The sequence below is a fragment of the Telopea speciosissima genome, chromosome 6 (genome assembly GCF_018873765.1).
Source record: "Telopea speciosissima isolate NSW1024214 ecotype Mountain lineage chromosome 6, Tspe_v1, whole genome shotgun sequence".
NCBI classification, from domain to species: Eukaryota; Viridiplantae; Streptophyta; class Magnoliopsida; order Proteales; family Proteaceae; genus Telopea; species Telopea speciosissima.
This window is the reverse complement of record NC_057921.1, coordinates 65507062-65529068: the sequence shown is the minus strand read 5'-3', so window position 1 is coordinate 65529068 and position 22007 is coordinate 65507062. Positions and strand designations below refer to the sequence as shown.

The following is a 22007-nucleotide window of genomic DNA, read 5'->3' as shown; positions in this document are numbered from 1 at the left end:
ATTACAACTGACAAGCCTTTTGGCATCAAAATAATTTATAAATTTCTTTTTTAATAACTAGAGAAAAATTGCTGAAAGACCCATTTACTCACCCATCTACATCCAATATACTATTGACCTGACTTTGCAAAGAAGTGCTCTATCTGCAAATACCCTTGAGACTGCTGACCACTTAACTTAGCTCCACATTTTGGCTTCTTTGCCCATAATTTACTTTCTTTGCTATCCTGCACATAATAACAATCAAATTCCTTTTTGTTAAAGGATTGAACTGTCAAGGACTCAGTAACTTTGAATAAGAAATGAAGGAAAGACCCACCAAGGATGACTCCCTTTGAGATCTTAGTACTTTAACTCTACCACCTCTTCCATCAGCTCCAACAGCAATTAAGTTCCCAACACTATTGTCTGATCCTTGCATAACCGGTGATGATGCTGGTTCCTTACTCTGGACCCGCTTGCACCATTTCCCCAGAAATCTGTTTGTACCATCAGGCCCAAGAAGTCCACCAGCAAAGCATTGACCCCCTGCAAGATTAGTGAGAGTCAGGATGAGATGAGATAAATACTCTACAAGCTAAAATAGATAAATTTCGATGTGTAATTGTTCTCTGAGCAAAAGATAAAAATTTTAGTTTGTGCAATTGCCAATTAATATGCACAATATCGGGACCCACCTGCCCTGCTATTTCACTTTTTCCCTTTTTGTAAAGTCAGTGGAAACCTACACCAGTTTAGGTTAATCAAAATCTAAGACTAAAACTAGGATGCATAATTCCTTTGCTCCATTAGAGTTAGCTTGAGATTCAAGAGACGGTTTAAACTCCTTCAATCAATGGAGTAGGATTGGCAGAAAAAAGGAAGGAAATTGCCATGATGCTACTCATTTTATGTCTGATCTATTATAATAGTGGACAACTAATGACAATTTGCACTTGAGAAGATCCAAACAGTGCTTTATTGATGCTCATTGCCATCTATCATATCATGCAAGTAGCAATATAACACTTGAAAAATGTTGGAAATGCAGTGATTGCAGATTCCAATTCATGCCCCTCATTCACTAACTATTCAATTATACTCACCTGGATTTGAAATGGAAGCGGAACATGGAGTCTCTTTTTTTATGTTAAGCAAAGGAAGTTCTTTAATATCATCAGAAAGCAACACTACATCATCCTTCATAACACTGGCATAAGCATTGTCAGTGTCATTCTTAGTGTCATTGCATGAAGCAGAGAGCCCTACCCAACTGCTTTGTCCATGCCCCCAAGCTCTATTGGTGTCACAAGCTGAACTTGGACTTGACAAACTGGACTTTGCGCTGCCACTAAAACGAGATGGCATTTGAGGTTTCAAATCAGGAGATGGTTTTTTAGGCAGTGCAGTATTAAGTTCCAAAACATCCTCCTCAATAATGAAAGAATGTCTTCCTTGATCAAGATCAATTGCATTGGCTTCCTTGTTGAAGGTATTTGCAACCAAATCCTTTTGGATTTTAGAGTTCACTGTTTTCCGAGAATGACATGGATCATTTGTCAAGCTTCCAGTCCGATTCGAGTTCTCCACCAGTTCAACAGGCTGGTCCATCTGGATCTCTGATGAAAATTTACTGCTAAATGAAGAACTGCAATTCCCTTTTCTATCACTCACATCAAAACCTTTGCCAGAAGTTATATTGGAAGCTTTCAAAGACCTTAAAACTTCATTATCTTTTTGTTCAAGAGCTGTCTCCAGTTCTTGCACCCTTGACTGGTAATTGCCAAAAAAAAAAAAAGGAGAAATCCTCAGGTTCAAGGTCAAAGCTGAGATCAGACATCAGAAAAGATGGATTGAAGGGACTCATAATTGACATACCTTCAATCTCTTTATCTTTGCTTCAGATTTCTCAAGCTTCTTAAGATGACGAGATTCTCCTCTTCCAAGAAGGTTGCAGTGGGCTAACAATTCTTTGTAACTCCTAATGTAAAACATGCATTTCAGAATTAGAAAGTTCAAAAGGTATCCCATAGCTTTTGTTGTTAATAATAATAATAATATACAGCATACAATATCTATAAATAAACTAAAATGAGGGAAAGGAAGAATAGAGATTTCAACCATATTAGATGCAATAAAAGTGAATGATAAAGTATTAGTAAGTGATGAGATTACTAAAGAGGGATGGAAAAACTATTTCTACAGCTTACCATATGAAAGCAATACAAGTAATAGTGTCTTATAAGGTTGCAATAACCATCAAGAAACCACAAGTCTAACATATATATGAAAAATTAGGATGTCTGAAGTAAAGGAAGCTTTAAAGAAAATGAAAATAGGCAAAGGTAATAGGTCCAGATGGTATTCCAATAGAGTGGAATAACTTGGTTAGCTAGGTTGTTTAATAACATTACGAGCACAAGAAAAATGTCAGATGAATGGAGGAGAAGCATTTTTACCCACTTACAACTAATGGAAACCATCCCTCATAATAAAACAGTTAAGCCTTTATTTCAAGTTCAGTTAAAGCATGGTTAATTTATCAGAGAAAAACCTCATGCTCCTTGAGAGATGTAATTCAATTCCATACTGGCTACCTTTTCATTCCTACTAACTGCTGTCCAGTAGCACCATCCTTTTTATGTTTCCTACGAACCGGACCAATAGTAAATCTAATACAAAATATTTGGTCATTAAACTTGTCAACCAAACCATTAAATTGGAGGCCAATAGCCTAACTCATTACACTAATTTTCTTCACAATTACATTTTTGTCTTGGATTTTTTACTACTTCCAAACCAGTAAGTAGGGTTGAAGTTTGAAGAACTAAATGTCCTGGAGCTCTTTCTCCATCCAAGACATACATGATTGTAGTCATTCAGTAGTAATTATCTTTCTAACATACATTTGATGCGGAAAAACATGTACATGTCCAAAAGATAACTCTAGTCATTTCCATGGTGTATCTGTGGCTTGTATATGCCCATGGTAATACAAGAAGCTAAAAACTTCCTATGCTGTTCTACATTTTAAATTGATTAAGTTCCCTAGATACACAGTTTAGTGGTAAACTGGAATCAGAAGTTTGATAGTGATAAATTGGCTGTTGTACAGTATCTTTTCCTTTTTATACCTGTAGGACATTGAAATACTAAATCAAATGCCAGCAATAAAACCGAAGAAATACATATTACATCGTAACAGAATAATACAAGAATAGGCAGGACCAAGACAACTCAAGGATGATCCAGGTCACAACCTTAGCCAGTTTTGGCGAATGACCCACCATCATTCGGTTCATCTAACAGTTGCACATGTAAATTCCTTGTTTCTTCTGGATAAAGATTACTTAGTTTATAGCAACTCCGGTTTTGGGGGTTTCGTCCAGATAATTTTACACTCAACACAGAATTGACCCCATGATCCTTTTCTTTGATGCAATAGAACTTGAACAAATTTGCTCCTTTCCTACTAGAATAGACATGGAAAAGTTAGAAAGCTTACTTGTTACGAAGTACAAGTGACTTTTTGAGAATATCTATTGTATCTTTGCTGTTAGCCTCATGACCAAATGAAGCAAGCTTAACAACATCTTCTTCCCCCAAATTCAAATCCGAGACTCTAGATTGGGCAATTAATAGTTGGGGTTAGTAGAATAAGAGACGGATTTAAGGAAATATGAAAAAGAATGGTGATATGATTTTACAGCTGCCCTTACAATTTGAGTGCAGCAAGCTCTTTAGCTAGGGCCAAATTTCTTTCCTGCAGCCTAGAGCACTCAGAAGATGCTCTCAAAAGTTCCTATAAGGCATAGTCAACAAAACCAGAGTGCAAAACCGTATGTGAATGAATTGATCGATTTGGAGAGGTAGTTTTCTTTTAAAAAAAAAAGAAAAAGGAAACCACCTCAGATTTCGAATTAAATAAGTGCTGAATTAAAGCTTTCTGTCTCAGAGCTTCATCCTTTAAAGCTTCCTCTTTCTTGGCCTTTTCCTGGCAAATGCAAAGCTGCAAGTAGAACCCATATGAATGAGAAGAAAATACAGGAACATTGAGAAGATCTCTTCATACTAAAACTGCACAATCAAAAAGGGGAAAGAAACAACAATAAACTCATGAATGTATCGAAAACCTCTTCATTAAGTTCTTTCAGATCTTGCTGTTGACGCTCAAAAGAAGAGGTAATTCCAGAAAGCTTTCCCTCCAGCCTCTTCACTTCCCTACTCAACTCCTTAGGATCATCTTCCACTTCAACTCCAAATGGTTTCTGAGACGGAACTGAGTCTCCAATTGACTGGAAATAAAGCCGATAAGCTTTCTCTTGTGTACATCTCTGCTTGCAGACGGGACAAGTGATCTTCTTTGCTTTAGAGCAATACTCAAACCACTGTTGAACACTATTTTTTTGTTTTTCAATCATAAAAAAAAAAAAATCAAATTAATCTGGTTTTCAGACAGGAGGAATAAGAAGAATTCTTATAAAGTAAACAAGAAAGAATATACTAACCAGAGCTCGTGAAAGACATGACCGCAGATGGAGATGGCTTGAAGATCTTCTTCGATTGGCTTCAGATCCTCAAAACAGATGGAACAAATGGTCTTGCTGAAGGCGCTGCATTCCTTCATGGTGCTCTCCCCTTTCTTGTTCCTTCACCCTTGATTTTAACAATTTCTGTGTTCTCGTTAGGGCGCCAAGCACCAACTCGAAATGAGGAAACCAAAAACAATGGCGGGAAGATGAAAAATCGCAGGAGAAAATGTTACCTTGGACCCACTCAGTTTTTGAATTGTGTGGGTCCTGCTGTCTAGTGGGGGCATCAACGATCAATCAAGCCATACGTATAGTTGAAGATTGTAGTCTACCATTCTTAGGGCAAGACTTGGGAGAATCGACCACGGCGTGCGAAGTTGTTGTGGCATGGCACCACACCAATGCAGGGGCGAAATGACCGCCCCACCCACTACTCGAGCACCCTGCCTGGGTGGGGTCTACACCCTGCTTGTTTGAAGCCGCTCAGCCACCTGGCAGTAGAGGATCCAAATTACCTATAACGGTGAGATAGGAAAGAGAAAAATAAATAAAAACTGGGCGAGAGACACTGCTTGAGCCTCTAGAGCCTACGCACGCAAGCATCAACCTGGGTTGGATTTTCGCTTTTTTATGAAGGTAGAGCAATACTTTCAATGGGGGCAGTTGTGAAAATGTGTGTAAGTGAAAGTGCTACGTGATTAGGTAGGGTTATTTTTTCCACAAAAAATTCGGTAGAATTTTTTTTTTTCAGGTAAGAACCCCTATGAGATTATTTTCATGGGGTGCATTTGTTAAAAAATTTATGGGATTGAGTTTCCTGTTCGGTTGTGTAGCATATGCTAGCATCTACCAAATTCTCTCTCTTTCCTCCAATGAAATGACATATCTGTCCCAGTGCTAGCATAGGCTATGCAGTCTCGCAACATTCTTTTCTCCAAAATTTATATAATCACCTAAGATAAAATTTTGCCTCAACTAAAACTCTAAAAGTGACCACTCATTCTTTTGGAATCATCAAATTATCCCAAGAAAACTGCATATTACCTGTGGGATTCTTTCTCACACTCATATAATGACTTGTGGGATCCATACTGACATACTCTCTTGCACAACCTTTGTATGTGAATTGCGAAGCTCCGTGCAAATTTTTTATCTGCATGTCGCGCAAACTATCAGAACCACTGATATTGATGGAGAGGACACCACCGAACACTTAATAGGAGATGGTGGTGGGCTTCTTAGATGCACTTGTTTCTTCGATCAACAAAGTTTTATCTTCCTTTATTTTTTCAACCAGAGAAGGCATTTGACAACGTCACTTGCATTAGTCTTGGTAGCCATGGAGATGAGACTGTATATTTAAGAGACACTTTCTCTTCACCCACAGTGAAGAGATTCCCAAACCATAGGGGCATCAGCTGGGTTATAGGGGGGAGAGGAGAAGAGTTTTCCATATATTTGTTTCTAAGAATGGTCACATTTTAAATATAGGCCATTATCTTCATCATCACTTTCTCCAACTACCTTCTAAGTGTCCTCATTATTGATTTATATACTACACATTAGTGAGGAAAATTATAAGGATACCATCACATAAAGGTGGAGAAGCAATGGATTCCCAATTTCTACTATCTGCATTTCACATAAAATGCATAAGCTATAAATCAGTTTTGTTGCTGACCTACTAAATTCATTTATAAGGCGCAATTTTATACAAGAAGCCATCCAATAAAGTAAACTCAAATGTAGAAATCTAAAAAATGTTAGCATTCCTTCTGGTGAGCTTGTTGCCATTTTTGCGTTTGGTGGACCCTCGGGAACAGTAGATCATTAAGTTGCTTCTCAGCACTATACTCTGAAATGGCCTGCAAACACATTCATTTAACAGAGAATTTCAGAAGTTTTAGCAATAGGTGTTTCACATTATACATAAAGCATTTCAAATACCTGTCTCCAAAGTTTCAAATACTTCAGATAAACCAGGGTCATAAGGATTAAAATAAAGACGGCAATGTAAAGTAGGAAACAACACAAATAGACTTAAAAAATCAGAACCAAAAGCACCCAACAACAAAAAGACCAAAAAGACTACAATATAATCTTTTAGGTTTCAGTTTCGGTTAATGTTCGGAATATGCCATGATATTTAGTGTTTTAAGGTACCGGTGCAAAATCAATGGCACAATAAGCCGATCTTCTAAAAGGAGACAATGATAGCAGTTCAGTGTTTTAAGGGTTGTCTCATTTCCTCACGTGGATACAGTTTCATGTGACACAGATATGGGCCCAAGTCGTTCCACACACAGGTATGAATTCGAAATAATTCAGATGCGTCTTTTGCATGTTCTCTGTGTTATTCCATTTATGATCTCATAAGTCATATGGGCACAATTTACCAGGTGGAGGATCATCAGTAAAAATTCAACAGCATTTCTGTAGCATGTCCTAGAGGCTTCCTCTTATAACGTCATCATAAATGTTTCTAGACTACATTTCCGTCAAACTCTTGGGTACATAGCCACATATATCTTTATATATTCTGCAACATAATCTGCATTAAAAAATACCATTTTACAAGAAGCTCAGAATCTCTGAATTCAATGACCATACAACTTGCCTCCTCACCCCCCCCCCCAAAAAAAAAAAAAAAGAAGAAGAAAAGATTACATATCTTAAAGCCAAACATAAGTTAAATTCTAGACAGAAAATTTCAATCACTAATACATCATTATCACATACCCGTGTATTAAATGTGAACCGCAGGGTCTGGACTTGTGTTCCTGAGCAAACCCTCAAATCAAAACCAAGACTATCTACACCCACGAGAATTACCTCCTGTAATAAGTTGTGGCAATGCACAGATTAAAGATGAGATACTGAATATATTTTAATATAAAAAATGTTTTGCAGACATTAATACACTTCTCTATAAAGTTTCCTCCCACGATACATGTATATGCATGTACTAATAGACAGAACGAATTACTATTCTAGCAAAGTTCATGGACATGAATAGGATATTTGTGTAACATATGCCTAATTCAATAATAGAATAACAATTCAAATGCTCAAGTCATCCGTCATATACTTAATCATGTCTATTGGGTTACAAAGTGAAAGTGTAGCTCAACCAGAAGCATAGTTACAATGTTAATATTGCCCCATGACCTGCATGAAATCAAGCATAAGCACAGCATTACAGAATATTATGCAGTGAAGCATCATATGTTGTCAAACCCTCTGAGGATAAAGGAGTGATCAACACATGGGTCTAGATACTTCTTAAAGAGAGAAGCTAAAACATGCAAGGCAAAGCACTTGTGTTCATTGAAAATCTTACAACATTGAAGGAAGAGAATGAGAAGTTATTCAGAGTTTGAAGTAGTTTTTACAGGTAACTCGCAAAAATACATGCATCAAACTTGAAAACAGTACATTACACTTCAGGTGTGCATATAATCATTAATCTTCCAACATAACATCCAGAAGTCAATCACAAATACCAACTGCAGTACCTCTACTTTAATACCCTTGCATCTCCAACAGAGAGACTTTAGGGCTTGTGTGATCTTTTCTCCACCAGCTTTCAAGCGAGAAATAATTTTGGCTGCTGAATGTGCAATGGCATCGGGCCTGGCTTTCCGAAAATCATTTACTTCCACTATAGTCTGTAGAAAAGTATCGTAAGATGTTAATTGCAATTTCAAAGAGAATATCCATCACAAGTGGAAGCATGGCCTAGGCAAGATAAGAAATATCAGCCTGAAACTTATAAAGAATACTAACAAAAACATGATTTAGGCATGAAAATTTTAGAAGCATATAGCATCAGACCATTTCTCAACAATGTCCACAAACATCAAAGAGATTAAGATGTAGAGAAAGCAAGTAAAGGCCCCACAAAGTACAAATAGCAGCATTGGAGAAAAATAAATTTATCAGAGTAATAACAATGAAGTACAAGCAAAAAGCACAAAAATAGTTCATACATAAACAGTTGAGCAGAAACTGGATTGTCATTGTGGACCCACAGCTCAATGATCTGCTCATGACACAGTGGAACACCTTCCTTATAACGGTCACTATCCAGTGCAAATCCTACTTTTGCAGGGCTCTGGGAGGGGTAGATTTGGATCAGTCCTAACTTTTGGGATCCCCCTCCCCCCCCCCCCCCCCCCCCGCCCCTCCAAAAATTTAAAAAAAAATAAAAAATGTCTTCATGCTGGCAGCCAGAGTTCTGGGACTCAACTCAAATGACAGTAAACATATCACTTTGAGACTTTGACAAAAGAAATTGGCAGAGTGTTTCCTTAAACAGATGGCTATTAATTTTTGCATCTCAATGTAAAATGTTTTTATTGGCAAGCAATTGCCTGACAATCTCATGGAAGCCAATATAACTAAGACAAAGCCCTTGTAATATTTACATTTGGATTAATCCTGAAAAAGAAATTGTCCACAAGTACAAGACGACTATATTCAATCACATGGTAGCCATACATCCTGTGAAGATAATATGTTTCATGTCAAAGGTAGCCAATAAATGCAATTGACCAATGCCCAGTCAAGAAGCACCAAAAAAAAAAATTAGAAAAGGGCTCAAAACATGCCTGATGTCCATGTGACAAAATCAACTGAATCTTGATCATCTCTAGCTTGTAAAATGAAGTCCCAGGTCTAACGCTCTCAGCTTTATCCAGTCCCTCTGCCCAAATTGAACCATCTTTAGAAGAGGCTGACTCATGGTGATGACCATTAAGCATGCCAATACCTTCCAGTTTGTCTTCCAAAAATTTCCCAACCTGATTTTGGTCATCTTTACAGGGCTCATGGACTGACATATGCTTTTGGATGAGAGGGTGCTCCTCAACAAAGGAAGGTCTAAGAAGGCCTTGGATGGCAAGACCAGCTGGAGGTTGATCTATTCCATTCATGGGAAGATATGATGCAGCCTGCAACATAAAAGCCAAGGTTTAACCCAACCATGTGAAAGACATTGTTTAGCCATCAAGTAAACAAAACAAAAAAAAAGAAAAAAAAAATTAATACTAAACACAAGCGTGTTTTTTATTACAGTGCGTTGACGCAATGGTTAAGTTACATTATTGCAACCATCACGTTGCAGGTTCAAAACATGGAAACAGCTTCTCCGCGAAGCGAGGGTAAGGCGGCATACATTTGCCCCTCCCAGACCCTGCAATAGTGGGAGCATCGTGCACTAGGACACTCTTTTTTTTTTGGTAATAAAAACCACAACTCAATTTCTTTTATACTTTTGAAAAAAATATCAAAGTGTAATCAGAATGAATCAGTTACCTCAGCCAATTTTTTAGCAAAATACATTGGATGAGAAGAACGTAAAGTTTCCAAATTTGCCCAGTCGCCAAGAGTCTCATCGGAATCTGACTCATCTTCATCATCTTCAAGAATTGCAACCCAATCCTGCTAACAAATAAATAAATAGAAGAACAAAGGACGTATTTGAAACAAGATGTTGGAGTTATCAGCTGAAATATTCCCCACATATATAACAGCCAAGAAGCAGCCTTAATTTAAGCACATGATGATACACCTTTTCATAGTCATCTTCATCTTCATCATCATCTTCATCATCTTCTTCAGTGATTTCTTCAATGCCAAAATCAATATCAGCTGGTCCTGATAGGTCCATCTCGCTAAGCATTTCCATATTATCTAAGCCTATTATTACTTGCTGCAATAAGCATAAAGATTTTCACTAGAACAACATGGATTCCACAATAAATGTTAGTGACAGGTATCCACCAAAGGGTAAGTGAAAAGTCTACCACAAAGTTATTCTCAGAAGTTAGCGTCTGCATAATGTCTTCATCATTGCTCACCCTGAAGTATATATCTGATGATATTGCCACAGATATTTATCGATTTAATCGAAAAATTGAGTACAAATCTTTATGCAGTATGAAGGGAAACATAAACATATCAGTCACATACGTATTCTTCAAGAAATGCCAATTATCTGACTTACTTCCATGTTCATCAGTCACATAAGGCAATTCGGGCCAGAAAATGTTCTCGTGAACTTCATTATTGATCAATGCTGAAAACATTAGTGTTGCTTTCGTGTTTACCTGTGAAAGACATTGACTTGGTAATAAGATTTCCAGTCGAAAATGGGTTAATAATTAATGCGACATATAACTATTAACAAATTGTTAGGCTAAGAAGGCTCCCAAATTTCTACCAAAAGGATGTATGGGTAGTACCTCAATTATGGTTCTAGTGGTTTCGGCAGGAGTGAGTCTGGTATCTCCACCGTCCTGAGATGTGGACTCCGCAATGTCTTCGAGTGGGTGGTAATGCGACTTCCTATTATGCTCCAAGGGATCTGAAGCCGAACTCCTGTACCCTTCTGTAGCCCGAACTCTGCTTTGGGAAAGAAGATAGTTCCTCGTTGTGAAAGAAAACCCATCTATAAGTCTCCGACCTCTGTTCCTGAGAATCAGTTACAACACAAACAAATTTTAAATTTTGACTGCTAACAGCCTAACAGGTAGAACTTAAAACTCCCATTGAATAATGTGCTTGGAAGACGTGATTTAATAACCAAAAAATAAAAAATAAATAAACCAAAAGAAGAACCATGGTACGTCGAGGCTGATGGCGTGAGGCAATCGACGGAAGGCGCCGTGTACTCCGGTAGAATCGTCGGAGCTCCAAAAGGGGCGATAATCTGCAATAGTTTTCGGATAAGTAATGGTATCGGAAAATGGAGTTGAAAATCCATTAGAGAAGACAGTGAGTAGCATAAAAAAGATGAATATGATGAGCAAGAAGAGGGAAAGAGAGAGAGAATCAGATAAGTACGGACGAACTTGCTATAGTGACGGAGGAGCAAGAGCCACCGCCGGTAGAGCGGAATCCAATTGCCAAGGCTGAATCCATCATCGTCATCATCTATCCGTTTAAAATCAGAGATGCGCGAGTACTTCTTTTCAGTGAAGGAGCAATCAACCCTGCGAATCTGACGATGCTTCCGTCCTGGAGATGAAGCGATGAACTGAACCGTGAGTCCTACTTCTTCAGTTCTTCCCTTCGTTAGCTTTTGCCTGGAGGAAGATTGGTCTGTGGTCCAGATTCCGATAGATTCCGATTATTTTACGGTTTTGGGAGTTTTTTTCGTCTTTATGGACTTAAGGAGCAATGCGTTTTATCCATATACCGATATAGGTTTCAACCCCAGTCAATTTGGGAGCATCCGTGCCGGTATCTTTTTGTTACCTGAATAACTGCCTTTTTTTTATAAATAAAGAAAGATGACAAGGGATGAAATGACCGTCCACCCCAATGGCATAAAATCCTATCCCCCAAGATGCTCGTTCGTACGCTCTCATTAGTCGCCGTACTGGTGCAGGAACTCTTGCCCTTCCTTTAATTACTTATTGTCCAGGTGTCAAAACTTGGAATCCGTAATCGATTCGGCCAGTGCTGATTTTGGTTCGAATCGATCGTAATCAACCAAATTGGTCATAATTGGCCGAAAAATGACACGAATCCACAGGATTTGATCGGATCGGTCAATGTTGATTCTGATATGAATTGACCAATTCGATTCCGATTTTTGAAACCATGCCCTTGTCTTATCTCCAAATATTATTTAATGTAGGGAGAAGGTTCTCTATCCGGAGTGTGGCCTATACCATCACTCCCATGAGTCTCTCTCTCTCCTCCCCATATGAAAAGATACTTTTACCCCTTTGTTTTGAGGAGGAGAGAGATAGACACATGGGAGTGCTGACGTAGACCACACTCCTGAACAGAAAACTACTTCTCTTTAATATAATATTTAATGCAAGTGTAAAAAAGGATTTTCAAAAAATTGAAAGTAATTTAATGCAATATTTATGATGGAAAGCATCAAGTGGGGCCATTTTGCATTTCATGGAGGGTGGGGCGATCATTTGGACCTGGCTCCTGTTTATCCAGGCAGCTAGGCTGCATGTGCAACGCCAGACTCAAAGCGGTGCGCTTTGATCGCCTTATCCCTGCCCAAGCGCCTTGCTCGAGTAGGGGTAAGGGGTCAGAGTGCAATGCCTTGAGTCTGGCGCTACACATGCAATCCGACTGCCCGGATACACAGGATCTTTTTCGCGATCATTTTGCCCCTTTATGTCTGGTCTCAGCACCTACATACTTGGACAATTCTTTTTCCCTTAAAACAAATACTACACCCCTAGAGGAACAGAGAACATATTATCCCTATATATACACACATTTTTTGAAAAAAAGATTCCTTGAGCTGACTACGAAGGGTACACTGGCATCCTCTCTCACATGAAGTGATCTCTGTACCCTTATGTGCATTCACCACTGAACACCATACTCAAAGGCTCAAAACACCCTTTCCCATACATTTTTTCCCCTAAAATAACATTCAGAAATTTCAAATGGATTTCATTTTGCAATTTTTATATTACATATTCAATAAAAATAATTATATATACAATTTTCTTTTGCTTCTAATATGTTTTTTATAATTGATTTTTCGTTGAACTAAAATTGAACTTCAGGAAAGAACCTAGACACCCAATGCCGACGCCGCAAAACTCCTCCACTCCCACACCAAATGGCCCAACACTCCCCCCCCACCCACCCATCGAATCGTTATCCTCTCTTGTTACAGCACGGTACTGTAACGCATCATGCGGTGCTACAGAAGCCATGTGGCACAGTAGGCCCCACATGGCCTCTGCAGCCACCGCACGATGCATTACAGCACCGTGCTGTAACAGGAGAGGATAAAAATTGCCACCCACCACCACCAGAAAAAAGAGAGGGAGTACAAAGGTTGGTTTGGCGCCAGTAAGTCCTTTCAATGAGAGACGTTAGGTAATCGGAATAAATCTCCATGCATAGGGGTGGGGTTATGTCTACTTGATACTGCTTTCAGGAGTTTCACTTGTAAGGGGTACAACTAGGCACTAACTGGCAGAGCAGGTGTTGGAAGTAGGGAGTCATTGAATCGTTATCCTCTCCTATCCGCTGCCCGGACAGGACCGTGCTGTCCCCTGAGATGGGGGTGTGAAATGACAACCTAACCCCCTACCCCAACACACTGCCCGGGGAAGGTTAAGTCGTCATTTTGCGCCCCCATGTGAGGGGACAGCACGGTCCTGTCCGGGCAGCGAACAGGAGAGGAAAAAAAATCGGGAGTTATTCCATAAAGAGATGGACATGATTTTGGTCACCCTTGTCCTCATTCATTCTTGCGTGAATCAAAGCTGTGTGTTAGTATACATTTTAGGTTGTTTTTATCATCCGAGAATGCAAAATTGATCTAGAATGCATTCCAAGAATGTATAACAAACACAACCAAGATTGATGCTGTGAGATTCCAGACAAGCGGCATTGTTGAAATGAAGCTCTTGCTAATGAATGTTGGGTAACTATCAAGTTTTAGGTTTTGTTTGATATGCATTTTAGGAATAGATTCGGGACTAGAATGCATTCTGAAACCCGATTCTTCTCTAAACAAACGCAGTGTTAATGAGAATAATTTTTTTAAGAGGCAGGGGAGAAAAGTAGGAGAGAGAAAGAGGTCGCCCAAAAGACTGTCCATGCACTATATCCTTATTATTCATGTAAGAAATAGCGGTATATTGAAAGATAAATGACTAAACTGTTATGTAAGAACTTACTATTCCACCAAATGAAGAGGCAAAACTGACCTGTACATCAGGAAGAAAAAACAGGTATCTCTCACTCTTCATCTGTGCCTGAACTTTCAGCACTTGAATCACTGCCTTTTCTATGAGATCTACCATTAGAAACCGTACCACTGTTCTTTGCATCCTGTTTATCCTCATCATCTTCACTGTACTCACTCTCATAGTCATCATATCCATCTTCTTCTTCCTCGTCTTCCTCCTCAATTCCATCCTCGACAGCTGGTCCCTCTTCTGCCATTGCACCACTCCTTGTCCCAGCCCGGCTTCTTTTTAAAACCTTAAACTTCAAACTCGTCTTCTTATCACAGCCAATCCAAGAGTCACACAGGCAATAGGAAGTCAGATTGTAATTACCTTCTGCAGGGGCCTGGAACTTACCCATCACTAACCGTGATCCGTTCCTCACTTTCTCAACTGCTTCTTTAACCGCAGCACTTATCTCTTTCAAGCTTGCCCCTGAACCCTCCTTTGTCTCTTGAATGGCCTTCGATGCAGCAGTAATAGCTGCTGCCTCATCCATGAAGCTAACCTTCTGGGACATCCACACATTGTTTGAGGTTGAATCTGCAAGAAGCAACCAGAAATTTTCTTCCTTGTGAAATGGGAAGTAGGGGGCATGTGGGAGGGCACCAACCAAGCCATTCCTGCGCTTGAGTGTGACCCATGCATGCATAGTAACAATGTCACCTTCTTGTATGCCCTCTTCACCTTCTGTTTCACATGTAATTTCAATTGTTATGGAAGGCATCATTTCAAGGACAACCTCCACATCTTGAACTTCAGAAGCAGAGAATCCTGCGGCTTGAGTAAACAGCTCAGCACGCTCTTGTGGGCCCATGTCTTGAAACTCTTGAAATGTGCGCACCTTCTGCAAACATAATTAAGAGTTAAAAAAGCCCAAGGTCAATAAACTATTCTCAAAAGATCGACACAGTTGAATATATGAGCTCCACAATAACAATCATGCAGTTTGCACATAACCACCCAAATATACAAGTTTCATTCTCTGGTCAAAATGCAGCTTTTGGTTGAAGGTGCAAGAATGAGATATGATCAATTCAACAGTGAAAGTTGGATATTTTGAAGAGAAGAAGGAATAGGAAATACAAAATACCAAGGCTTTACTTGTGCTTTTCCCTACTTCACCTTAAATAATCTAAGACTCCCATTTGCACATATGCCCACACAAGGAACTTCATGTAGTCGGCATTTTCTGACTCACACGAGTATGTCTCTGAAACTCCATTTTAATCCTGTACCTTATACTCGATTCTTTAATGAAACAAGTCCAGCATTAATGATACCCAAAGTGTTCCACTCAGAATTTATGACTATTTAGGTTGACATTAATACCAACCAGTAAGACCCACGTGTAATAGTTCTGAGGCCAAGCTAAACATTCTCCTGTTGAGATCTTTTTGCGGCTGCAAGTAGCAAAGATTACATAGAATATGGAGCAGACAAACAACAGGTTTAATCTACATGATGCCTCCATTGTTTCTACAAGGTAACACCAATGCTGGCATCATACATACATACCTTACGGGCGATCTTTTTGACTATTGCCTCACTAAAATGAGGGAGCTGCAGAAAGGGTGCAATTCCTTCAGTGAATCCTCCAGTCGATTTTCTTGCACTGAGTGGAATGGCCTGCAACATGGTAAACTATAAATATAAAGCACAGACCGGTCTAATAGAGGAAGATAGGAAATGGTAAATTCAAGTAACTATCAATTAATGATGGGAGTAAAAAGCAAAACTAAAAATATACTCTACTGACAGCATAAGGATAGGGGCATCTTAAAGAATATGCCTAAGGTTGGGGGAGGAATCTTGATTTATGTGAGATATGGAGCAGGGAACTTAATGATATCAAAGTTACACTTGTACATGAAGCAATCAACAAAGGCATGTGGAACACCTATCATCATCATCATTATTTTTTATAAACTCAATGTTCTGCCGTTTTCCTTTTTCCCCATTTGATCATTAAACACGAATGTTTTGGCTGTTCATGTTTTCTTATTCTTCTATTAAGAAAGAAAAAGAGAGAGAGAGAGATAATTCTGTCAAGTTTCAGCTCTTAAAAGTCCTTTCTTTTCTGGCTTTCAAATTAAATAGGCCTTTCCTGTCGTGGGAAGAAAAACATTCCAATTGAAGTTAGCAAATGCTGTTCCTCTGCCTCAAACCATTCATCTGTTTGTTTAACACAGGAAATAACCATTGGAAAAAGTAACAGCAAATAACATTTATCTGATTTTTGCAAGATTTTAATGGCATTGATATGCCAATAACTTGAGTAGATTCAAGCAAAAGGACTCACGATAATATAACTATGATGACAATATTCGGAATATGCATGTCAAGACGAATGACGATGAAATAACAGCAATAGATGAGTAAATGGGAAATAAGAAAAAATAGTCCTGCCAAATAATACCTGAATGATATTTTGAGAAAGCTCAACAACCCCAATTGCAGGCCTCAGCCATCCATGTCCTTCAGGACTGCGTGGTATAATTGCCATCTGCATGCACAGGCAAAAGAATTAACTCTCCTAGCTCATGTCAAACTGATGGAAATTTTTTGTCAGAATGACTATCATCCCTCCACGTGGCAGACATTGCCACTCATGATGGGACTTTTTCTTGTGACACTTGGAAGACAACCTTTTCTCAATTCAACTAATCCTTTCCAAATTAAAAGGGTTTGGCTATAGGGATCATACTTTGTGGTTCAACTCTATTTAACATCATATTTGTTGTTAAACTGATTACATCCATATATTATTTCACCCTTTCTCCCCTGGTCATTTTCAGCCTACAACTTGTTCAGTACTTCAGTTAACTCTCCTAGTCTGCATCATGTCGCTCCTCCTTAACAGTGCCAAAGTGGACTTTGTTGTACATACACAAACATACCAGATGGTTTTCCCTCATTTATCACCTATTAGAGCTATTTCTAATCACCTCAAACATGTTGATTTCTTAATTTATCCTTTCTGGTTTTGCCACTGGAGGGAATTTAGTTTACATATAGACTAGAAGAACAAATAATGAACTCAAAGCATGAAAACAGCATAAATACATGTGAGACAGTGAGTGGTAGAAAATTAAGGGGAAAAAAGTTCGTCTGACTTCCTATATCATGCCCAATATGCTTAATGTTTGAGTGGAGCCACAGTTTAAAGAAAAGTACAACAGGTGACTGAACTACGTTCAATGGGAACTAGACACCTCTATGGTTCAAATTTCCACCACCTCTGTTCCTCCTCCACAAACCCCCCCCCCAAAAAAAAAAAAAAAAAAAAAAACCTGATCAGGAGGCTTATGTTGTCTATTTGTTTTCTCTTCCTTTTTGCAAGCCACATTATCAATTTGTAAGAAATGGGTTGCATTAAGACAAACTGAACCAAGCACCCTGACAGTTCAGTTGAAGTCCATTTTCAAAAACCTGTGGGCAAGATGTAGACATCAATGACTCCGAATCCTTATGATAGTTGAATCTGAGCTTTTCTCCATAAATTTTTTTTAAATATTTTTCCATCACAAAAAATTCAATGATCTACTTTAGCATACATTGGAACAACTAATTAACTCCTATAAGACAATAGATAGGGCATAACTGCTACCCTAAATCTCCCAACAAATTAAGCATGAAGGCACAACAACATTCTCCAATCCCACAACACCATGACAGTTTACTAAGAGAAGATTCCTCATCACATGCACATGCAAGCTACTCCTACTTCAGAGAACAATGAAACAAAATTTTAAAAATAAAATAAAACTCTACAGAGATATCTTGGTTTTGGAGCGAAGTTCCCCAAAGACAGTGATATTGCAGAGAACACTTCATCGGAGCGAAGTTTCATCATTATGTAGGGCCATTACCCAGTGCCCATCCTGCTTATGGGGGGGTCCTGGGAAGGGTGAGTTTGTAGACGGTCTTAACCTTTGGCATTTTTTAAGTTTCATATGTCAACAAAAAATTTAACAACTTAGCAAATAACATAGGACACTTTGAAATCACCTTCATTAGTTCTTCAAGAAGGCGAGGTGCGAGTTCAAGCACATGCCTAAAGTCCTTCTGCAAAGCTGAATATAAAGTTGCTGATTCACGAGTTAATTGCGCCTGAATCATCAACTCTGTCTGAATGCAAAAAAAGACAAGGGAGTAAGAATGTGAGCAAATGACCAAGGACGAGAAAATAGAGGCAACATAAATACAAGAAACTACCTTAACAAGAGCTGGATGCTGCTTCCAAAACTTTGCTTGCTCTTGCCGAATGTTCTTAAGGTCCAGGTTTAACTCACTCCTGACTAAAATGAACAGTTTCTGCAGGGGCTCGCCATCACTCCTACGAACTGGCATTTCCCTATATTCAGCAGCATTAATGAAGACATCCACAACCTTGCTGTATCAAGTATAGAAAGCAAGTACATCAGTAGGTCGAAAAGTTAAAAATAACTAATATATATAGAAAGCAAGTACAACAAGTAGAAGAGGCTACAATGCGCTTGGTGGTTCATTGTAATGTGACACTTGCATATCTCTCTCAAGAAGCAACTATTGCAGAGCTACTTGACTAGTTGACTATGAGAAGGAAGATGGGAAATAACCCCTTAATAGACGAAACCATAAAATAGATTCAACAGATGCCATGGTGGACATCAGTCACCAATGCTTCCAGACAAATAAAATAGCTTCAACAAACAGAGGAAGCATCCTTCCTAATTGCAATTATGAAGGCCAGAAAAACCGCTGTCCTTCCATGATCAAGATATACAGTTTCATGAAACATAGTTTAAATAGTGTTTATTGACCCGCAACAGAAGTAGAAACATGCACAGTCTAAATTTTTTAATAATTTCTTGAAGAGATGCACATACCTTGGAGCCAACGAAGGTTTCATCAAGTGATAATAAGCATACAGCGTTTGATGCATAACATAGTTTCCAGTATATTTTGATGATCTTGAGAGATATATAACAGCCAACAGCAATGGCAAAAGAATACAGACTCCAACGATCCCAAGTAAGAGTACTCCACCCGAAGCCCCGTCAATGTTTAGCAGGAACTCTGGGAGAGCTATTCCCATTTGAAGCCCCTGCTCCAAGCCGAATTAGGACAATTATTAGTCCCAAATGCAGTTAGTCAGAAATCACTTACTCCATTCTAGGAAACTAAAAAAGCCAAAAATGCTGGCTTCTAATTTCATATGAGAGAAAAGTGTACTACCTGCCTGCCATCTGGATGGCCATATTTTTCAAAATTTTCACGGGATATAGGATCTGTCAGAGCCTGGTAAGCCTTGGAAATGAATTCCACGAAATAATTGTGTGCCTCTGAAATAGAAAAGCAACGGTTAGCAAAATTGATCATGCCTCAAGACCATCAAATTTGTAACCATGTCACACACTGAAGACACAGAACACCTACCTGGATCTGGATTTTTATCAGGATGGTATAGAATAGAGAGTTTCCTATATGCCTTCTTTATCTCAGATTCTGAAGCTCCAGATTCTAATCCAAGAATGCTGAATGGCTCAAAAACTTGGATCTACGAAAAAAATAATGTCAACAGTGAGACGCAACATCCAAAAATTTAGAGTAGACATTGACCAACATTAATCTTATAATCTCAAAAGGAAGCCACCACCAGTGCAATTGTAGCTGTTTTCATTTTCTTTTTTAAACGAAGTGACTTGTAATAAACGAAATTTGAAAATATGTAGGTCTTGTGCAAAATAACCAAGGGAGCTAAAGATAATGTAGACAAATAAAAGGGGAACATCGAGATATAAGAGAAAAAAAAATTTGAAGGCATAGGTTCATAGAAATTTCTCATATGTACCATGTCTACGACAGTTTAAGACATAACTAAGGACAAATTACTGATAAAAATCATACAACTCAATGCAAGGAGAGAAAACTGCCAAACTTGTGCTTTGATTAGAAAGTACACTATTCTAAAACACAAGTTCATCAATGCCAGGCACGTTATTGACAATTTCTCTTTCCTCCTCTCACATCTTTATTTCCTTTCTATTTCAGGGTACTTTTGTTCATATCCCTTTTTCATTATTCGGGAGTTATCACAAAGGAACTGTCCGACATAAGGCAAGTGATGAGCTACAGGAATTCCCCACAATGAGAGGTACGGCCTCGGTTCAATGCCTGCATTACCAGTGAGTGGGTCAATGCTCATCCTCCGCCGCAAGCGCGCACCTCTTCTTAGGCTATCTAGGCCATCGGGTAGCTGCTCACAGAGTTCCCACCTCCGCTGACGCCTAGACCGGACCGAAGCGGTAGAAGACGAGGGGGGAGGAAATTGAAAATCCCCATTCCCTCGTCGAAATCCGTTTGCCATCCATTGTTGAGTAATCACGAACAGTTTTCTATCTCTAGTGTACTCCCTACATTCTGTTCAAAGCTATTAAATTCCTTTTCCCACCCCCAAGATGCTATTTTCAGAAAAAAAGCATTAACTAGCATCCATTATGGGATCAAATCCCGGATAGGATACAAGAACCAGCCATAGTTGGGAATTTCAACAGCAATAGTTTTGACAAAGTCATAACAATAATAAGAATGATGTCTACGGCTAAAAAAATGAAGCTTAAATACCTCACGGCTTATATGTTTAATGTAATAGACGAGGAATGCCATTATAACCCAAAGAAGCACAAGCATCAAGTTACTATATGTTGAGAAGTTCGAGATCTGCAAAAGCAAATACAAGGAGTGAACAGGATGAAAGACTGTATAAAAGGCAAAACTCCCACTGTAGACTTTGAAAAGCAGTTATACAGAGAATACAAGAAACTTACCCGTTTAAATATAGATTTCCGATACTTCCCTGAATGAAAGCATACAGAACATGGACAGTGGATGCTCTTTGTCTTTTTAGAGGCAGCGCGGCATAACTTGAGTATTGTGTAAGGCACTAAAGGCAGTGCCATTATAGTCAAAATGAATATTGGAAATAATGCACTGTTTTCCTCTGAAGAAGCCATGGAGATTGGAGACTTTTAGTATATGAAGACTTATTGATAGTTAGTATACCTGCAGAAGAGATTATTGTAAGACCACCATATGCAAACATCTGAACAAATAAACTCAAGCCCAAAAATAATTCAATCCCAAATAATTCTTAACCCCTTGCTCAGAATTCAGAGAGGAAAAGAGAGATGCTCACACAATTCTTAGTTAAATTTCGATGGACTGCAAGCATCTATTTAAAGAGTTACAAACACAAGAGTCTTGATCCTAAAATTTGATATACAAAACAAGAAGAACACTGGGAATCCAGAAATCCTAATTTCAGAATGAAATTGAAAGGGATTTGGAATCCCAATAACAAAAACCAAACAAAAAGAAGAGATAAACTGATTAAAAACCCCAACTAAACTACATAATTAGCAATATCTAAACCAAAATCCAAGCCCAAAACAAAGAAGAAAAAACGCGACCTAAGCCACAGTCCGCATAATCTCAGCTAAAACGACCCTATCCAGGAATTTTAATTTTCGAATTAAATTCCAACCACAAAAATATTAACTCCAGAACTAAAATGGAAAACAAAAAATTTAAACGAAGAAGAACTAAGGTTAAAGGTAAAGGAAGAAAGATCCGATTATACTCCTCCTTGTTACACTAACTAGTTCAAATCTTCCGGCAACCGTACGACGGCGCGTATTGTTAGATATATAGAGAGAGAGAACCAATCACAGAAGTATTCAGAAAGCGGCAACAGAGTGGTGAAGGAAAATTTTCTCCTGTTACG

General features: G+C 38.7%; 3 protein-coding genes across 5 annotated transcripts; all 3 read right to left on the bottom strand.

Annotated features, from left to right (window-relative positions):
* Nucleotides 1–81: 81 nt before the first annotated feature.
* Nucleotides 82–4613, bottom strand: LOC122663956. Of its 2 annotated transcripts, none has more exons than XM_043859626.1 (9): nt 4488–4613; nt 4113–4377; nt 3887–3988; nt 3699–3781; nt 3485–3601; nt 1858–1960; nt 1086–1752; nt 320–528; nt 82–227 (listed from the first exon to the last, which is right to left on the bottom strand). In XM_043859626.1, exons 1-9 carry the CDS (start codon nt 4604–4606, stop codon nt 111–113), a joined length of 1782 nt encoding a protein of 593 aa, XP_043715561.1. In that variant the 5' UTR covers nt 4607–4613; the 3' UTR covers nt 82–110. The 2 variants fall into 2 exon arrangements, with proteins under 2 accessions (XP_043715561.1, XP_043715562.1); XM_043859627.1 differs by having other exon boundaries at nt 3699–3742; nt 4488–4607.
* A 1533-nt stretch (nt 4614–6146) lies between these two features.
* On the bottom strand, nt 6147–11460 carry LOC122665048 (uncharacterized protein At3g49140-like). 2 transcript variants are annotated; one of them, XM_043861103.1, is made up of 11 exons: nt 11366–11460; nt 11133–11223; nt 10757–10985; nt 10519–10621; nt 10319–10386; nt 10084–10224; nt 9828–9953; nt 9122–9463; nt 8027–8179; nt 7251–7346; nt 6147–6376 (listed from the first exon to the last, which is right to left on the bottom strand). In XM_043861103.1, exons 1-11 carry the CDS (start codon nt 11445–11447, stop codon nt 6275–6277), a joined length of 1533 nt encoding a protein of 510 aa, XP_043717038.1. In that variant the 5' UTR covers nt 11448–11460; the 3' UTR covers nt 6147–6274. The 2 variants fall into 2 exon arrangements, with proteins under 2 accessions (XP_043717038.1, XP_043717039.1); XM_043861104.1 differs by lacking the exons at nt 11133–11223; nt 11366–11460 and adding an exon at nt 11237–11326 and having other exon boundaries at nt 6148–6376; nt 10757–10987.
* A 2631-nt stretch (nt 11461–14091) lies between these two features.
* On the bottom strand, nt 14092–21306 carry LOC122664945 (dnaJ protein ERDJ2-like). The gene is made up of 10 exons (XM_043860993.1): nt 21052–21306; nt 20849–20944; nt 19661–19781; nt 19460–19566; nt 19111–19328; nt 18458–18635; nt 18251–18370; nt 16659–16745; nt 15758–15868; nt 14092–15086 (listed from the first exon to the last, which is right to left on the bottom strand). The coding sequence occupies exons 1-10, from the start codon at nt 21235–21237 to the stop codon at nt 14250–14252; spliced, it is 2061 nt and encodes a 686-aa protein (XP_043716928.1). The 5' UTR covers nt 21238–21306; the 3' UTR covers nt 14092–14249.
* Nucleotides 21307–22007: the final 701 nt, after the last annotated feature.

Coding starts and splice junctions, on each gene's coding strand:
- LOC122663956 (XM_043859626.1), bottom strand. CDS start 4,606: ATGAAGGAATGCAGCGCCTTCAGCAAGACCATTTGTTCCATCTGTTTT. Junction 1,961..3,484: donor TCACTTGTACTTCGTAACAA/GTAAGCTTTCTA, acceptor GTTTTACATTAG/GAGTTACAAAGAATTGTTAG. Junction 228..319: donor CTCAAAGGGAGTCATCCTTG/GTGGGTCTTTCC, acceptor TATTATGTGCAG/GATAGCAAAGAAAGTAAATT.
- LOC122665048 (XM_043861103.1), bottom strand. CDS start 11,447: ATGATGACGATGATGGATTCAGCCTTGGCAATTGGATTCCGCTCTACC. Junction 9,954..10,083: donor ATGAAGATGACTATGAAAAG/GTGTATCATCAT, acceptor ATTTGTTAGCAG/GATTGGGTTGCAATTCTTGA. Junction 6,377..7,250: donor GGTTCACATTTAATACACGG/GTATGTGATAAT, acceptor ATGTGTTTGCAG/GCCATTTCAGAGTATAGTGC.
- LOC122664945 (XM_043860993.1), bottom strand. CDS start 21,237: ATGGCTTCTTCAGAGGAAAACAGTGCATTATTTCCAATATTCATTTTG. Junction 20,945..21,051: donor GGAAATCTATATTTAAACGG/GTAAGTTTCTTG, acceptor TTGCTTTTGCAG/ATCTCGAACTTCTCAACATA. Junction 16,746..18,250: donor TTCTTGAAGAACTAATGAAG/GTGATTTCAAAG, acceptor CTGTGCATGCAG/ATGGCAATTATACCACGCAG.